The sequence below is a fragment of the Mustelus asterias genome, chromosome 17 (assembly GCF_964213995.1).
Source record: "Mustelus asterias chromosome 17, sMusAst1.hap1.1, whole genome shotgun sequence".
NCBI classification, from domain to species: Eukaryota; Metazoa; Chordata; class Chondrichthyes; order Carcharhiniformes; family Triakidae; genus Mustelus; species Mustelus asterias.
This window is the reverse complement of record NC_135817.1, coordinates 91,257,938-91,271,494: the sequence shown is the minus strand read 5'-3', so window position 1 is coordinate 91,271,494 and position 13,557 is coordinate 91,257,938. Positions and strand designations below refer to the sequence as shown.

General features: G+C 47.0%; 2 protein-coding genes across 2 annotated transcripts in view; one reads left to right on the top strand and one right to left on the bottom strand.

Moving 5' to 3' along the window:
- Positions 1-13,557, top strand: part of u2af1 (U2 small nuclear RNA auxiliary factor 1) — a 288,331-nt gene that overhangs the window by 125,537 nt on the left and 149,237 nt on the right. The window lies entirely within an intron of this gene.
- Positions 1-13,557, bottom strand: part of cryaa (crystallin, alpha A) — a 52,980-nt gene that overhangs the window by 27,085 nt on the left and 12,338 nt on the right. The window contains exon 2 of the mRNA XM_078232077.1: positions 3,557-3,679. Within this exon, the coding sequence (XP_078088203.1) occupies positions 3,557-3,679 (123 nt within the window). The remainder of the gene's footprint in view (positions 1-3,556; positions 3,680-13,557) is intronic.

Sequence of the window (13,557 nt, the reverse complement as noted above, 5' to 3'; positions counted from 1 at the left end):
GATGTTGAGAGGTATTGATCGAGTGGACAGTCAGAGGCTTTTTCCCAGGGCTGAAATGGCTGCTACGAGAGGACACAGGTTTAGGGTGCTGGGGGGTAGGTACAGAGGAGATGTCAGGGGTAAGTTTTTCACTCAGAGGGTGGTGGGTGCGTGGAATGGGCTGCCAGCAACGGTGGTGGAGGCGGATTCGATAGGGTCTTTTAAGAGACTTTTAGATAAGTACATGGAACTTAGTAAGATAGAGGGTTATAGGTAAGCCTAGTAATCGCTAAGGTAGGGACATGTTCAGCACAACTTTGTGGGCTGAAGGGCCTGTATTGTGCTGTAGTTTTTCTATGTTTCTATGTTACATTCTGCACTCTCTCCTTTCCTTCTCTATGAACAGTATGCCTTGTCTGTTTAGTGCGCAAGAAACAATACTTTTCACTGTATGTTAATACGTGACAATAATAAATTAAATCAAATCAAAGATCAGGAAATTGGGGATGAGGAGCACATCAGCCATGATCGAATGGCAGAGCAGACTCAAGGGGCCGAATGGCCTAATTCTGCTCCAATATCTTATGAACTTATGAGATGAAGAGAAATGTCTTCACTCAGAGGTTGGTAGATGTTTTGAATTCTCTGCTCCATAGGTGAATCACCTCACACTTTTCCGTATTAAACTCCATTTGCCACCTCTCAGCCCAGCTCTGCAGCTTATCTATGTCCCTCTGTAACCTGCAACAACCTTCCGCACTGTCCACAACTCCACCGACTTTAGTGTCATCCACAAATTTACTAACCCATCCTTCTACACCTTCATCCAGGTCATTTATAAAAATGACAAACAGCAGTGGCCCCAAAACAGATCCTTGCGGTACACCACTAGTAACTGAACTCCAGGATGAACATTTCCCATCAACCACCACCCTCTGCCTTCTTACAGCTAGCCAATTCCTGATCCAAACCGCTAAATCACCCTCAATCCCATGCGTCCGTATTTTCAGCAATAGCTTACCGTGGGGAACCTTATCAAACGCTTTGCTGAAATCCATATACACCACATCAACTGCTTTACCCTCATCCACCTCTTTGGTCACCTTCTCAAAGAACTCAATAAGGATTGTGAGGCATGACCTACCCTTCACAAAACCGTGCTGACTATCCCTAATCAAATTATTCCTTTCCAAGTGATTATAAATCCTATCTCTTCTAATCCTTTCCAATACTTTGCCCACAACAGAAGTAAGGCTCACCGGTCTATAATTACCAGGGTTGTCCCTACTCCCCTTCTTGAACAAGGGGACAACATTCGTTACCCTCCAGTCTTCTGGCACTATTCCTGTAGACAATGACGCCATAAAGATCAAAGCCAAAGGCTCTGCAATCTCCTCCCTAGCCTCCCAGAGAATCCTAGGATAAACCCCATCCGGCCCAGGGGACTTATCTATTTTCACAGAATTGCTAACACCTCCTCCTTATTAACTTCAATCCCGTCTCGTCCAATACCCTGTATCTCAGTATTCTCCTCGACAACATTGTCTTTTTCCTGCGTGAATACTGACGAAAGTCCCAGGGTATCGTGCTGCGTCCCCAAATACCTCTCCCACCCCAATCCACCAGGATATCCGATTCTGCCTCCAGATACTTCAGCCACCCCCACGATATCTGAATCCCCCCCACCCCCCACGTGGTGAATCTTACCAGGCCTAGAAGAATGATCAGAGCCTGGAGCTCAGGGACCCCATCACTCTTGGCCAGTTCTGCTGATACACGTCAATTACATAAGTAAATACAGTAAATGCATTTGCATGCATTTAAATTGACTCAATGAACCGCGCGCCCAACTCTACCGCCAAATCCCACTTTACCGTCTTCTGGTCCGATCCGCGTCCGCGCTGTTACCGACCTGCAAAATAAAAGTCTGAAGTCGCTGCTGCAGCTTCCGAAGAGCGGGGTCAGAGACTGCAACGGCTCCCTGACCCAGGTCATCCTCTGGTCGGGGCAGGAGGGGGGTGGGAGGAGGAGAGGGGGTGTGACGTATCATCCCCTGGGGAGGGGGGGTGCGGGGTGGGGGTGGGAGGAGGAGAGGGGGTGTGACGTATCATCCCCTGGGGAGGGGGGGGGGCGGGGTGGGGGTGGGAGGAGGAGAGGGGGTGTGACGTATCATCCCCTGGGGGAGGGGGGGGGGGGAGAAGAGGGGGTGTGACGTCTCATCCTCGGGGGGGGGGAGGAGAGGGGGTGTGACATCTCATCCTCTGGTCGGGGGGGTTCCGCTGCCTGTCTGCGGCCGATACCTCCTGGCACCATCACTGGGACACTACCAGCCACAGATTACTCTTCCCTGCAGGTGCGAGAGAGTGGGAGAGATGTCTGTGGCTGGTAGTGAACCAGTGATGGTGCCAGGAGGGTTCGGCCGCAGACAGGCAGCGGAACCCCCCCCCCCGACCAGAGGATGAGATGTCACACCCCCTCCCCCCCACAGGGGATGATCGGCCACACCCCCTCTCCTACCCCCGACCAGTGGGTGATCGGTCACACCCACTCTCCTCCCACCCCCCCCAGGGGATGATCGGGGTCACACCCCCTCCCCTCCCACCCCCCGCCAGGGGATGATCGGGGTCACACCCCCTCCCCTCCCACCCCCCGCCAGGGGATGATCGGGGTCACACCCCCTCCCCTCCCACCCCCCGCCAGTGGATGATCGGGGTCACACCCCCTCCTCTCCCCGCGACCAGAGGATAAATGTCAGAAAGCCGCTCTCTCCGCTTTCTGCTTTTTTTTTCGTGCCCGGGCGCTCTGTCAGATTTTTTTCGAACTGCGCATGTGCAGTTCAGAGCTCCGATCGGTCCGCCAGCGCTAAGCCCCACCCACAGCGCGGATCGGGCCGGAGCTGGCAAAACGCGTATGGGCGCGCTGGAAAGAGGATTCCAGGCGCGGATTTATTTGACGCCCAGATTCAGCACTTAGACTCAAAATGGTAAAATTCCCCCCTTAGTGTCATCTGTGAATTTTGACACACTGCACTTGGTCCCCAACTCCAAATCATCGATGTAAACCGTAAACAATTGTGGTCCCAACACTGATCCCTGAGGCACACCACTAGTCACTGATCGCCAACCAGAAAAACACCCGCTTACCTCCACTCTTTGCTTTCTGTTAGTTAACCAATCCTCTATCCATGCTAATACACTACCCATAACACTGTGCACCTTTATCTTATGTCGCAGTCTTTGGTGCGGCACCTTGTCAAATGCCTTCTGGAAATCCAGATACACCACATCCACAGGCTCCCGTTGTCCACCAGGCTTGTAATGTCCTCAGAAAATTCCAGTAAATTAGTTAAACATGCCCTGCCCTTCATGAACCCATGCTGCGTCCGCCCAATGGGACTATTTACAAAGGCAGTGAAGTCCGCCACTGGATAATGGGAGGATCAAGGTTCTTGTGACCAGTAAGTGATACTGGCAGGAGGAGTGGGCTTGGGTTACAAAGCCGTCCCACACACAATCCCACTTGGTGAAAGGTGATTGAAAATTAAGAGGCAATTTGAAGAGTGAGCCCGTGAACCCACCTGTCGTTCTGCGTGTTTCCCATGAATCTCCACAAAGTCATCAACAATTTTGACATTTAGTTCTTCAGGTGAGAAGTGTTTGATGTTCAGGTAAATTATAAATCTGTCCTTCTCAGAGCGAACCTGAAACACAATATTTGTAGCCAGTAACACACAGCCCACATACAAAACTGAGTTCCAGCTTGGAACTTTATAGGAAGAATCTGTATCACACTTCAGCAGAGTATTCAATGAGGAAAATCATTCAATACATTCATGGACGCATATCGAAAATGTAACAGAGAAACAGGGCACTCAGCTTAACCAATCTACGCTAACCATTAACCCCCTCAGGGACATATTGATCCAATCAGATTTACCTAGCTGAATCCAATTTCCATTCATCACCTTCACCTTGATTCACCTAACCAATCGATTCTCCAGTGTTAACAGTCTCTGTTTCAATCTCCAACCCTTGAAATAAATTCCACAGCCTCATAACCCGTGTGAAGAATTTCTCCTGCATTCTATTCTAAATCTCTAACTTTTAATCTTGTATCTCTGGCTCCTTCTTTTGTCCCCTTAATTATCATTGGGACCTCTTTAGGGGCAGGTGTGACCTGTTTAAAAAAGACGGGTGGCACTTGAATCCCAGGGGGACCAATATCCTGGCGGGAAGGTTGGCTAAGGCTACTGGAGAGACTTTAAACTAGAAAGGTTGGGGGGAGGGAATCGAAATGAGGGGACTGAGAGCGAGGAGGTTAGCTCGCAAATAGATAAGGAATGTAAACAGGGTAAGAGGGAGGTTAGACGAGTGATGGAGAAGGGAAGTGCTCAGGCTGAAGGTCTGAGATGTGTCTATTTTAATGCCAGGAGTGTAGTGAATAAAGTGGATGAGCTTAGAGCGTGGATTGCTGCTTCGAATTGTGATGTGGTGGCCATTACGGAGACTTGGATGTCTCAGGGACAGGACTGGGTGCTTCAGGTGCCGGGTTTTAGATGTTTCAGGAAGGACAGGGAGGGAGGCAAGAGAGGGGGGGGAGTGGCACTGTTGATCAGGGATAGTGTCACGGCTGTAGAGAAGGTGGACGCCGTGGAGGGATTGACTACGGAGTCTCTGTGGGTGGAGGTTAGGAACAGGAAGGGGTCGGTAACGTTGCTGGGTGTTTTCTATAGGCCGCCCAATAGTAACAGAGATGTTGAGGAGCAGATGGGGAAACAGATCCTGGAGAGATGTAGGAATAACAGAGTTGTCATGATGGGAGATTTTAATTTCCCAAACATAGATTGGAATATCCCTAGGGCTAGGGGTTTGGATGAAGAGGAGTTTGTTAGGTGTGTCCAGGAGAGTTTCCTGACACAGTATGTGGATAAGCCTACTAGAGGAGAGGCTGTACTTGATCTGGTGCTGGCTAATGAACCTGGACAGGTGGAGGATCTCTCGGTGGGTGAGCATCTTGGGGATAGCGATCATAATTCTATCTCCTTCACGATAACATTGGAAAGAGATAGGATCAGGCAGGCTAGGAAAGTGTTTCTCTGGAGTAAAGGGAAATACAGTGTCATCAGGGAGGAAATTAGACGGGTAAATTGGAAGGAGGCATTCTTGGGGAAAAGTACCGAAGGAAAGTGGAGGATTTTCAAGGAATGTTTGTCTGGAGCTCTGCATGACAACGTTCCGATGAGACAGGGAGGTGTTGGTAGGGTACGGGAACCGTGGTGCACGAAGGTTGTGATGAACCTGGTGAATAAGAAAAGAGAGGCGTACAGAAGGTTCAGAGAGCTAGGAGGTGTTAAGGATTTAGAGGAGTATACGGGATGTAGGAAGGAGCTTAAGAAGGAAATTAGGAGAGCGAGAAGGGGTCATGAGAAGGCCTTGGCGGGTAAGATTAAGGAGAATCCCAAGGCTTTCTACAAATATGTCAAGAGTAAAAGGATGAGATGTGAAGGCATAGGACCCTTAAAAGGTGAAGGGAGAAAAGTTTGTGCGGAACCGTTAGAAATGGCGGAGCTGCTTAATGAATACTTTACCTCGGTATTCACGGTGGAAAGGGATCTGGGTGGTTGTACTGCTGGTTTGCGGTGGACAGAAAGGATCGAGCATGTGGACATAAAGAAAGAGGATGTGTTGGAACTATTGAATGGCATCAAGGTTGGTAAGTCGCCGGGACCGGATGGGATGTACCCCAGGTTACTGTGGGAGGCGAGGGAGGAGATTGCGGAGCCTTTGGCGATGATCTTTGCATCGTCGATGGAGACGGGAGAGGTTCCGGAGGATTGGAGGATTGCAGATGTGGTCCCTATATTCAAGAAAGGGAACAGGGACAGCCCGGGAAATTACCGACCGGTGAGTCTAACCTCAGTGGTTGGTAAGTTGATGGAGAGGATCCTGAGAGACAGGATTTATGATCATCTAGAGAAGTTTAGTATGATCAAAAGTAGTCAGCACGGCTTTGTCAAGGGCAGGTCGTGCCTTACGAGCCTGGTTGAGTTCTTTGAAAATGTGACCAAACACATTGACGAAGGAAGAGCGGTGGATGTGGTCTATATGGACTTCAGCAAGGCGTTCGATAAGGTCCCCCATGCAAGACTTCTTGAGAAAGTGAGAGGGCATGGGATCCAAGGGGCTGTTGCCTTGTGGATCCAGAACTGGCTTGCCTGCAGAAGGCAGAGAGTGGCTGTGGAGGGGTCTTTCTCTGCATGGAGGTCAGTGACCAGTGGAGTGCCCCAGGGATCTGTTCTGGGACCCTTGCTGTTTGTCATTTTCATAAATGACCTGGATGAGGAAGTGGAGGGATGGGTTGGTAAGTTTGCTGACGACACCAAGGTAGGTGGTGTTGTGGATAGTTTGGAGGGATGTCAGAAGTTGCAGCGAGACATAGATAGAATGCAAGACTGGGCGGAGAAGTGGCAGATGGACTTCAACCCGGATAAGTGTGTGGTGATCCATTTTGGCAGATCCAATGGGATGAAGCAGCAGTATAATATGAAGGGTACCATTCTTAGCAGTGTAGAGGATCAGAAGGACCTTGGGGTCCGGGTCCATAGGACTCTTAAATCGGCCTCGCAGGTGGAGGATGCGGTCAAGAAGGCGTACGGCGTACTGGCCTTCATTAATCGAGGGATTGAGTTTAGGAGTCGGGAGATAATGCTGCAGCTTTATAGGACCCTGGTTAGGCCCCACTTGGAGTACTGCGCGCAGTTCTGGTCACCTCATTACAGGAAAGATGTTGAAGCCATTGAAAGGGTGCAGAGGAGATTTACAAGGATGTTGCCTGGATTGGGGGGCATGCCTTATGAGGATAGGTTGAGGGAGCTTGGTCTCTTCTCCCTGGAGAGACGAAGGATGAGAGGTGACCTGATAGAGGTTTACAAGATGTTGAGAGGTCTGGATAGGATAGACTCTCAGAGGCTATTTCCAAGGGCTGAAATGGTTGCTACGAGAGGACACAGGTTTAAGGTGCTGGGGGGGTAGGTACAGAGGAGATGTCAGGGGTAAGTTTTTCACTCAGAGGGTGGTGGGTGAGTGGAATCGGCTGACGTCGGTGGTGGTGGAGGCAAACTCGTTGGGGTCTTTTAAGAGACTTCTGGATGAGTACATGGGATTTAATGGGATTGAGGGCTATAGATAGGCCTAGAGGTGGGGATGTGATCGGCGCAACTTGTGGGCCGAAGGGCCTGTTTGTGCTGTGGCTTTCTATGTTCTATGTTCTATTACTGAGAACTGTTTGTTTCTCTGCCCCATCCTTTCATCATTTTAAACATTTCTGTCATATCAGCTTGTAATCCACACAATTCTTTAAAAAATCTTCAAGATTTTCTTCGCATTTCCTCATTTTAGATGCAATTTCAGTGAAATTCTAATCTATTCTCACTCAAACCTTGATATCATTTCAGCAGGTCATTCTGCAAGGTTGAAGGAAGAGAGTACAAAAGGTTCACTCAGTATCTAACCCCATGCTGTACCTGTCCTGGGAGTGTTTGATGGGGACAGTGTGGAGGGAGCTTTACTCTGTATCTAACCCCGTGCTGTACCTGTCCTGGGAGTGTTTGATGGGGACAGTGTCGAGGGAGCTTTACTCTGTATCTAACTCCATGCTGTAGCTGTCCTGGGAGTGTTTGATGGAGACAGTGTAGAGGGAGCTTTACTCTGTATCTAACCCCGTGCTGTACCTGTCCTGGGAGTGTTTGATGGGGGACAGTGTAGAGGGAGCTTCACTCTGTATCTAACCCCGTGCTGTACCTGTCCTGGGAGTGTTTGATGGGGGGCAGTGTAGAGGGAGCTTTACTCTGTACCTAACCCCGTGCTGTACCTGTCCTGGGAGTGTTTGATGGGGGACAGTGTAGAGGGAGCTTTACTCTGTATCTAACCCCGTGCTGTACTTGTCCTGGGAGTGTTTGATGGGGGAACAGTGTAGAGGGAAATTGAAGTGGGAAAAAATATACAGATGAGTACACTTAAAAAATAATAACTGCCTGGCACACAAACAGTCACCTGGGAAAGAGACATTTAACAGGCACTGATTTTTAGTACAGACAGACACCTGAGATTAAAATATAAAAGACAGACAGCTATTCAAAGTTAAACATGCAGGAATCAAACCCTGCAGGAAGCCAGCCAGGGCTTGAAGCACTCTTTAGGATAAGGACAATAGGATCAGGTAAAGAGATTAGCTACAGGTAGGATCGGGAATACATAACTGCAGGAAACCCAATTACTGTAAATTATTATATGAATAGACCGAAACTAAAACCATTGATAGCCGCTGATGAAGGAAATGCATCCATTCATAGAACAATGCGATGTTAACATGCTTATGTCTGTATCTGTCTGTATTTGTCGATAACGATGTGTTAACGACTAATCACCTACTTGATTACAATGATGTGATAATGGCTAGATGTCCGGTCCATCTATTGTGTAAAGGGTATAAAGATGGACCGCTCCTATTGTCTCATTGAGAGAAGGTAGCTGTCTAGTGTGCTGCAGAGTACCAGTGCCTTTTCTCCACGAAGCTTCGTTAAAATAAAACTGTATTCTTGAAACCTTCAAGCCTGACTTAGTGGTACGTTTCCCACAACAATTGGCGTAGTCGGCAGGATCCTATTACTGGAGAGATCGATTGACCACGATCGGAGCCGGGGTAGAGATCACTGAATCTGTGAGAGTCAAACAAGGTCAAGAATACTCTTTGCAAGGGGTTAAACGTAAGGGGTTAAACTTAAGGGGTATTTGTAGTAATAAGTATTGTTGTATATGATATAGTGATAAGTACTAACTGCTGATAGTGATAAGTAACTGTTGCTTGTGCTGACCGACAAGAGGACAAGGTAGTGCCTGTCTCAAAACCCTGCCTTAGACCGGCTGTTAAGAGGAGAAACCTCCCACGCGAAGGTCAGGAGATTGAATTGGGTAAAGAGACACCAAGGGCACTTAGGATTGTGAAGCACACGTGGCAGAGGTCGGTTAACATCAAACTCTGTCGTGGCGAACAAACGCAGAGTTGCCATCTGATTGCATGAAAGTTTGTAAAGTTGGGAACTGTACTGTCAATGGTGTGAAATGCAGGGCGGAAAAGGAGCTTCATCAACTCTGACCTAAACCGGACTCCGGTGGAGAAGCACATTGCCGAGGTGGTAATAGTGGAAGCCGTGAGTATAACTTGAAACCCTGTAACACGGTGCTAGAGTAGTAATAGTGGCCGGGAGTAGTGAAGTCCCTACGGTAGAGAGCACACTTTACTCGGGAGTAATTGTGGCCGGCGTTAGTGAAGTCTGCGAAATGGCAGATAATGAAGTTAAAAGGGGACCTGCAGGATCCCTCATTGAAGTTTACATGACAGACAGGAAAGAGTTAATAGAGAAAATGCAAAAGGATGGCTGGGATACTTCTCAGACCTTAGAGCAGCAGAGAAAGTGGATAGATAAGGAAAAGAGAAACAAGACAAAGAGGATAGGAGTAATGTTAACACATCAGTTAGCTGGTCTAATTGAGCAAGTAGTCACCTCTACTCAGAAGTGGGATGAAGATAAAGAAAGGATTAGAGAATTAGAATCCCGAGTGAGGGAACTGAAGAAGCAAAACCAGGTTTTAGAAGAAAAGCAATGGAGAGGGGAAACTGTCCCTCTACCTCCTTATGAGTCCACACAGCAGGGACCAACCGCTCCTTCAGAGGAGTGGGAAGCGCTAGAACACAACTTAGTGCCAGTAACCCGAGGGGGAACAAATGCGCGACCAAAGGCAACTTATCAACCCTTCACCCCAGGTGAGAGACAGCAGATAATGGCTTCCCTGGGTAAATTACAACCTAGAAGCGCAAACACTCAATTCTGGGAAGAATTAGACACAATCTGGGTAGGACACCTATTACACCTGAGAGACGTACACCAGCTGGTCAGGGCAGCCTGTCCAGCGGGTAAGTGGAGGCAGGTAGCAGGGGGCCCGCCGCTCCTCCAGCACAGGATTATAGTGGGGGACGGTGGACACATGCAGTCGCCCTAACATCGGAGATAGATGCCCAACAGACACCCTTCACCCAGTTTAAAGCAGAGATTCAGAGGGTATTAGGGAATGCTCCCACTAACTGGAGAAGAATTACCACAACAAAACAGTTAAAAGGGGAAGGAGCTTCTGAATAAGGGGAACGGTTGTTCCAGGTATATCAAGAGTGCTCAGGACAAGGGAACCCAGGTCGAGGAGATCAAGTGTTCATCCAGGCTTTTAAGGATGGACTCTCTAGTGCTCACCAGGTCATCCTAAAAATGGGAGTGATTATGTCCCAAGATTACGATGAATTGGTAGAATGGGCTAGTGGCATACCTGGAGGTGGATAGGAGAGATCTTAGTTTTTGTATTTCAGTGTGTTTGTGTGATCTGGCAGCTTGTTGAATGTAGGTGGTTGTTGTTGTATTAGATTGAGAGCAGGAGCTGAAGCCTGTTTGTTCCTGTGGAGTGTTTGTTGCAGGCAGTGGGTGCAGTGCGTTGCACATTGGTTTAGCCTCAGGGGGGCTGAGAGAGAGTTAAGACTGTTAAAGATTAAAGTGATAAGATTTCTTGAATTTACTTCTGTTTTGAGTTAATTACAGTTTGGAAGAAAGAAGAATAAAAGCAACTGTCTTAATCAATGTTCTGTATTCCCTTTAAATGTTTTACTTACATCCCAGTTTGAATGAAAAAGGATGTGCTGTGGAATGACTTTTGGAAGCTTCCATGTGTGTCTGTGTGTGTTTAAACAAAGTGGTTGCGTGGATGTTTTGTTGTTGTTTGCTTTAATGTTTTAATGTTAAGAAAGGATTTAAACCTTGGAAGGAACCATGTGCTCTTTCCTTTGTCTTGAAGTCGAAATTATAAGAGTGAGTTGAGAAGTTAAGAGAAGAAAATAAGTAATTCTGCGGAAAGGTAGAAAAGCAGGAACAAAAGAATGAGGTAAATATATTGTCTATGAATCAGTTTAAAGGACATCAAGTCAGTGAAATACAGTATTAGGGTCCGCAGAATATCGCAATTTACGAATGTCGGAAAGTTTAGTATTCTGTAACCGGTTAAAACTATGTACTGTCATTGAAATTTCATGTGCCATCTATTGTTCAAGGTTTGCCAAATATAAAAAACTGCAAAGCTTAAAATCTCGGCAGTTAAGAATCAAACCAAAACGTTTCTAATCAATTAACTAGTATGTATTGTACCTACTTTGATTTTGATTTGGCGCCTGTTATATTCCTAGAGTGGAGGGGTTTTGATCTGGAGCTCAGTTTCAAAATGCAAACGGCTTGGATTAAAAGGGTTTGGATATCACGGTTACGATGTGTAAAGTGGTATGATACAACTACCGCTTGATTATTTTTATTATACAGTATCGCACTGCCATATAGACCCGAGAATAAAATCAAATCCTGAATAACTTGCACAAAATGTTGGTGCTAGGCATTTGAATGCACTTCTCTGTAGGTAGGGTAATGGCATTTTGTGAAGTACTGTAATGCGGCGCTTGCACGCAAACAAATGATCAAATTAGAGATAATGTAAGAGTACATCATATAAAGATCGGAGCTGTATGGCATGTGATTTTAATGGGGAAAGCGATGTCTTTTGATAAGATTACATACAAATGAATGGATGTCCAGTTGCAGCCAAAAAGCCAGTGCAAAGTGTTAATTAATTCACACTAAGCTTTCTATGGAAGGGGGATATGTAATTAAATGTATAATGCACTAGCTAAAGCCATACAAACATCGGGAAAATGTGGACAGAGGTATTGCCCACTATACTAATGCGATTAAGAGCTACCACAAACCGGACAACCGGATTAACCTCTTATGAACTAATGACAGGACGGGCGATGCAATTACCAGAAAGCATCATAACAGGTGGGACCGATGTAGGTCCACTAAAAGATAAAATCAGGAGATACGTTTTGGAACTAAGCACCCAACTCAAAGGGATGCGCAAATTGGTAAAGGAGAATCAGGAAATAAAAGACGCAGAGAGAGAGCTTGAAATGCTCCCTGACATTTGGAACAGTATGTAGATAACCCGACTCGAGAGGGGGCTATACTGGACCTAGTTCTGGGAAATGAGCCCGGTCAGGTCATCAAAGTTTCGGTAGGGGAACATGTGGCAAATAGTGACCACAACTCTGTTAACTTTAGGATAGTAATGGACAAGGATGAGTGCTGTCCTACGGGCAGGGTGCTAAATTGGGGGAAGGCTAACTATAGCCGGATTAGGCAGGAATTGGTGGATGTTGATTAGGAGAGGATGTTCGAGAGTAAGTCCAAGTCTGGCATGTGGGAGTCTTTTAAGGAACAATTGATAAGGCTGCAGGATAGGCATCAGGCCCTGGGGCTTTGTCAGTTTTAATGTTCCCTAAAAAACCTAACACTTCCTCCCTTGTAATGGAGATTCTCTCTAATAGGTCAACACCTCCCTCTGAGACACTCCCAGTCAACAAGTCCCTCTCCTTCGTGAATACCAATGCAAAGTATTCATTTAGGATCTCCCCTATTCCCTTGGGTCCTAAAGGAAAGATAGGAAAGGTAGGATTCGAGAGCCGTGGATAACCAGGGAAATTGAGGATCTGATTAAAATGAAAAGGGAGACGTACGTTAAGTCCAGGCAACTGAAAACAGATGGAGCTCTGGAGGTATACAGAGAGAGTAGGAAAAAACTCAAACGGGGAGTTAGAAGGGCAAAAAGAGGTCATGAGATGTTCTTGGCAGGCAGGATTAAGGAGAATCCTAAGGCATTCTATTCATACGTTAGGAACAAAAGAGTTGTCAGGGAGAAAATTGGACCTCTCGGGTACAAAGGAGGGGAATTATGCTTAGGACCCAAGGGAATAGGGGAGATCCTAAATGAATACTTTGCATTGGTATTCACGAAGGAGAGGGACTTGTTGACTGGGAGTGTCTCGGAGGGAGGTGTTGACCTGTTAGAGAGAATCTCCATTACAAGGGAGGAAGTGTTAGGTTTTTTAGGGAACATTAAAACTGACAAAGCCCCAGGGCCTGATGGCATCTATCCTCGACTGCTCAGGGAGACGAGAGATTAAATTGCTGGGCATCTGACAGAAATCTTTGTTGCTTCTTTGGACACAGGTGAGGTCCCTGAGGATTGGAGGATAGCGAATGTGGTCCCGTTGTTTAAGAAGGGTAGCAGGGATAATCCGGGAAATTATAGGCAGGTGAGCTTGACGTCCGTGGTAGGGAAGTTGTTGGAGAGGATTCTTAGAGACAGGATGTATGTGCATTTAGAACGGAACACTCTCATTAGTGACAGACAGCATGGTTTTGTAAGAGGGAGGTCGTGCCTTACAAATTTGGTGGAGTTTTTTGAGGAAGTGACAAAAACGGTTGACGAAGGAAGAGCCGTGGGTGTCGTCTATATGGATTTCAGTAAGGCATTTGACAAAGTCCCACATGGCAGGTTGGTTAAGAAGGTTAAGGCTCATGGGATACAAGGAGAAGTGGCTAGATGGGTGGAGAACTGGCTTGGCCATAAGAAGATGTTTAACAACACCAGG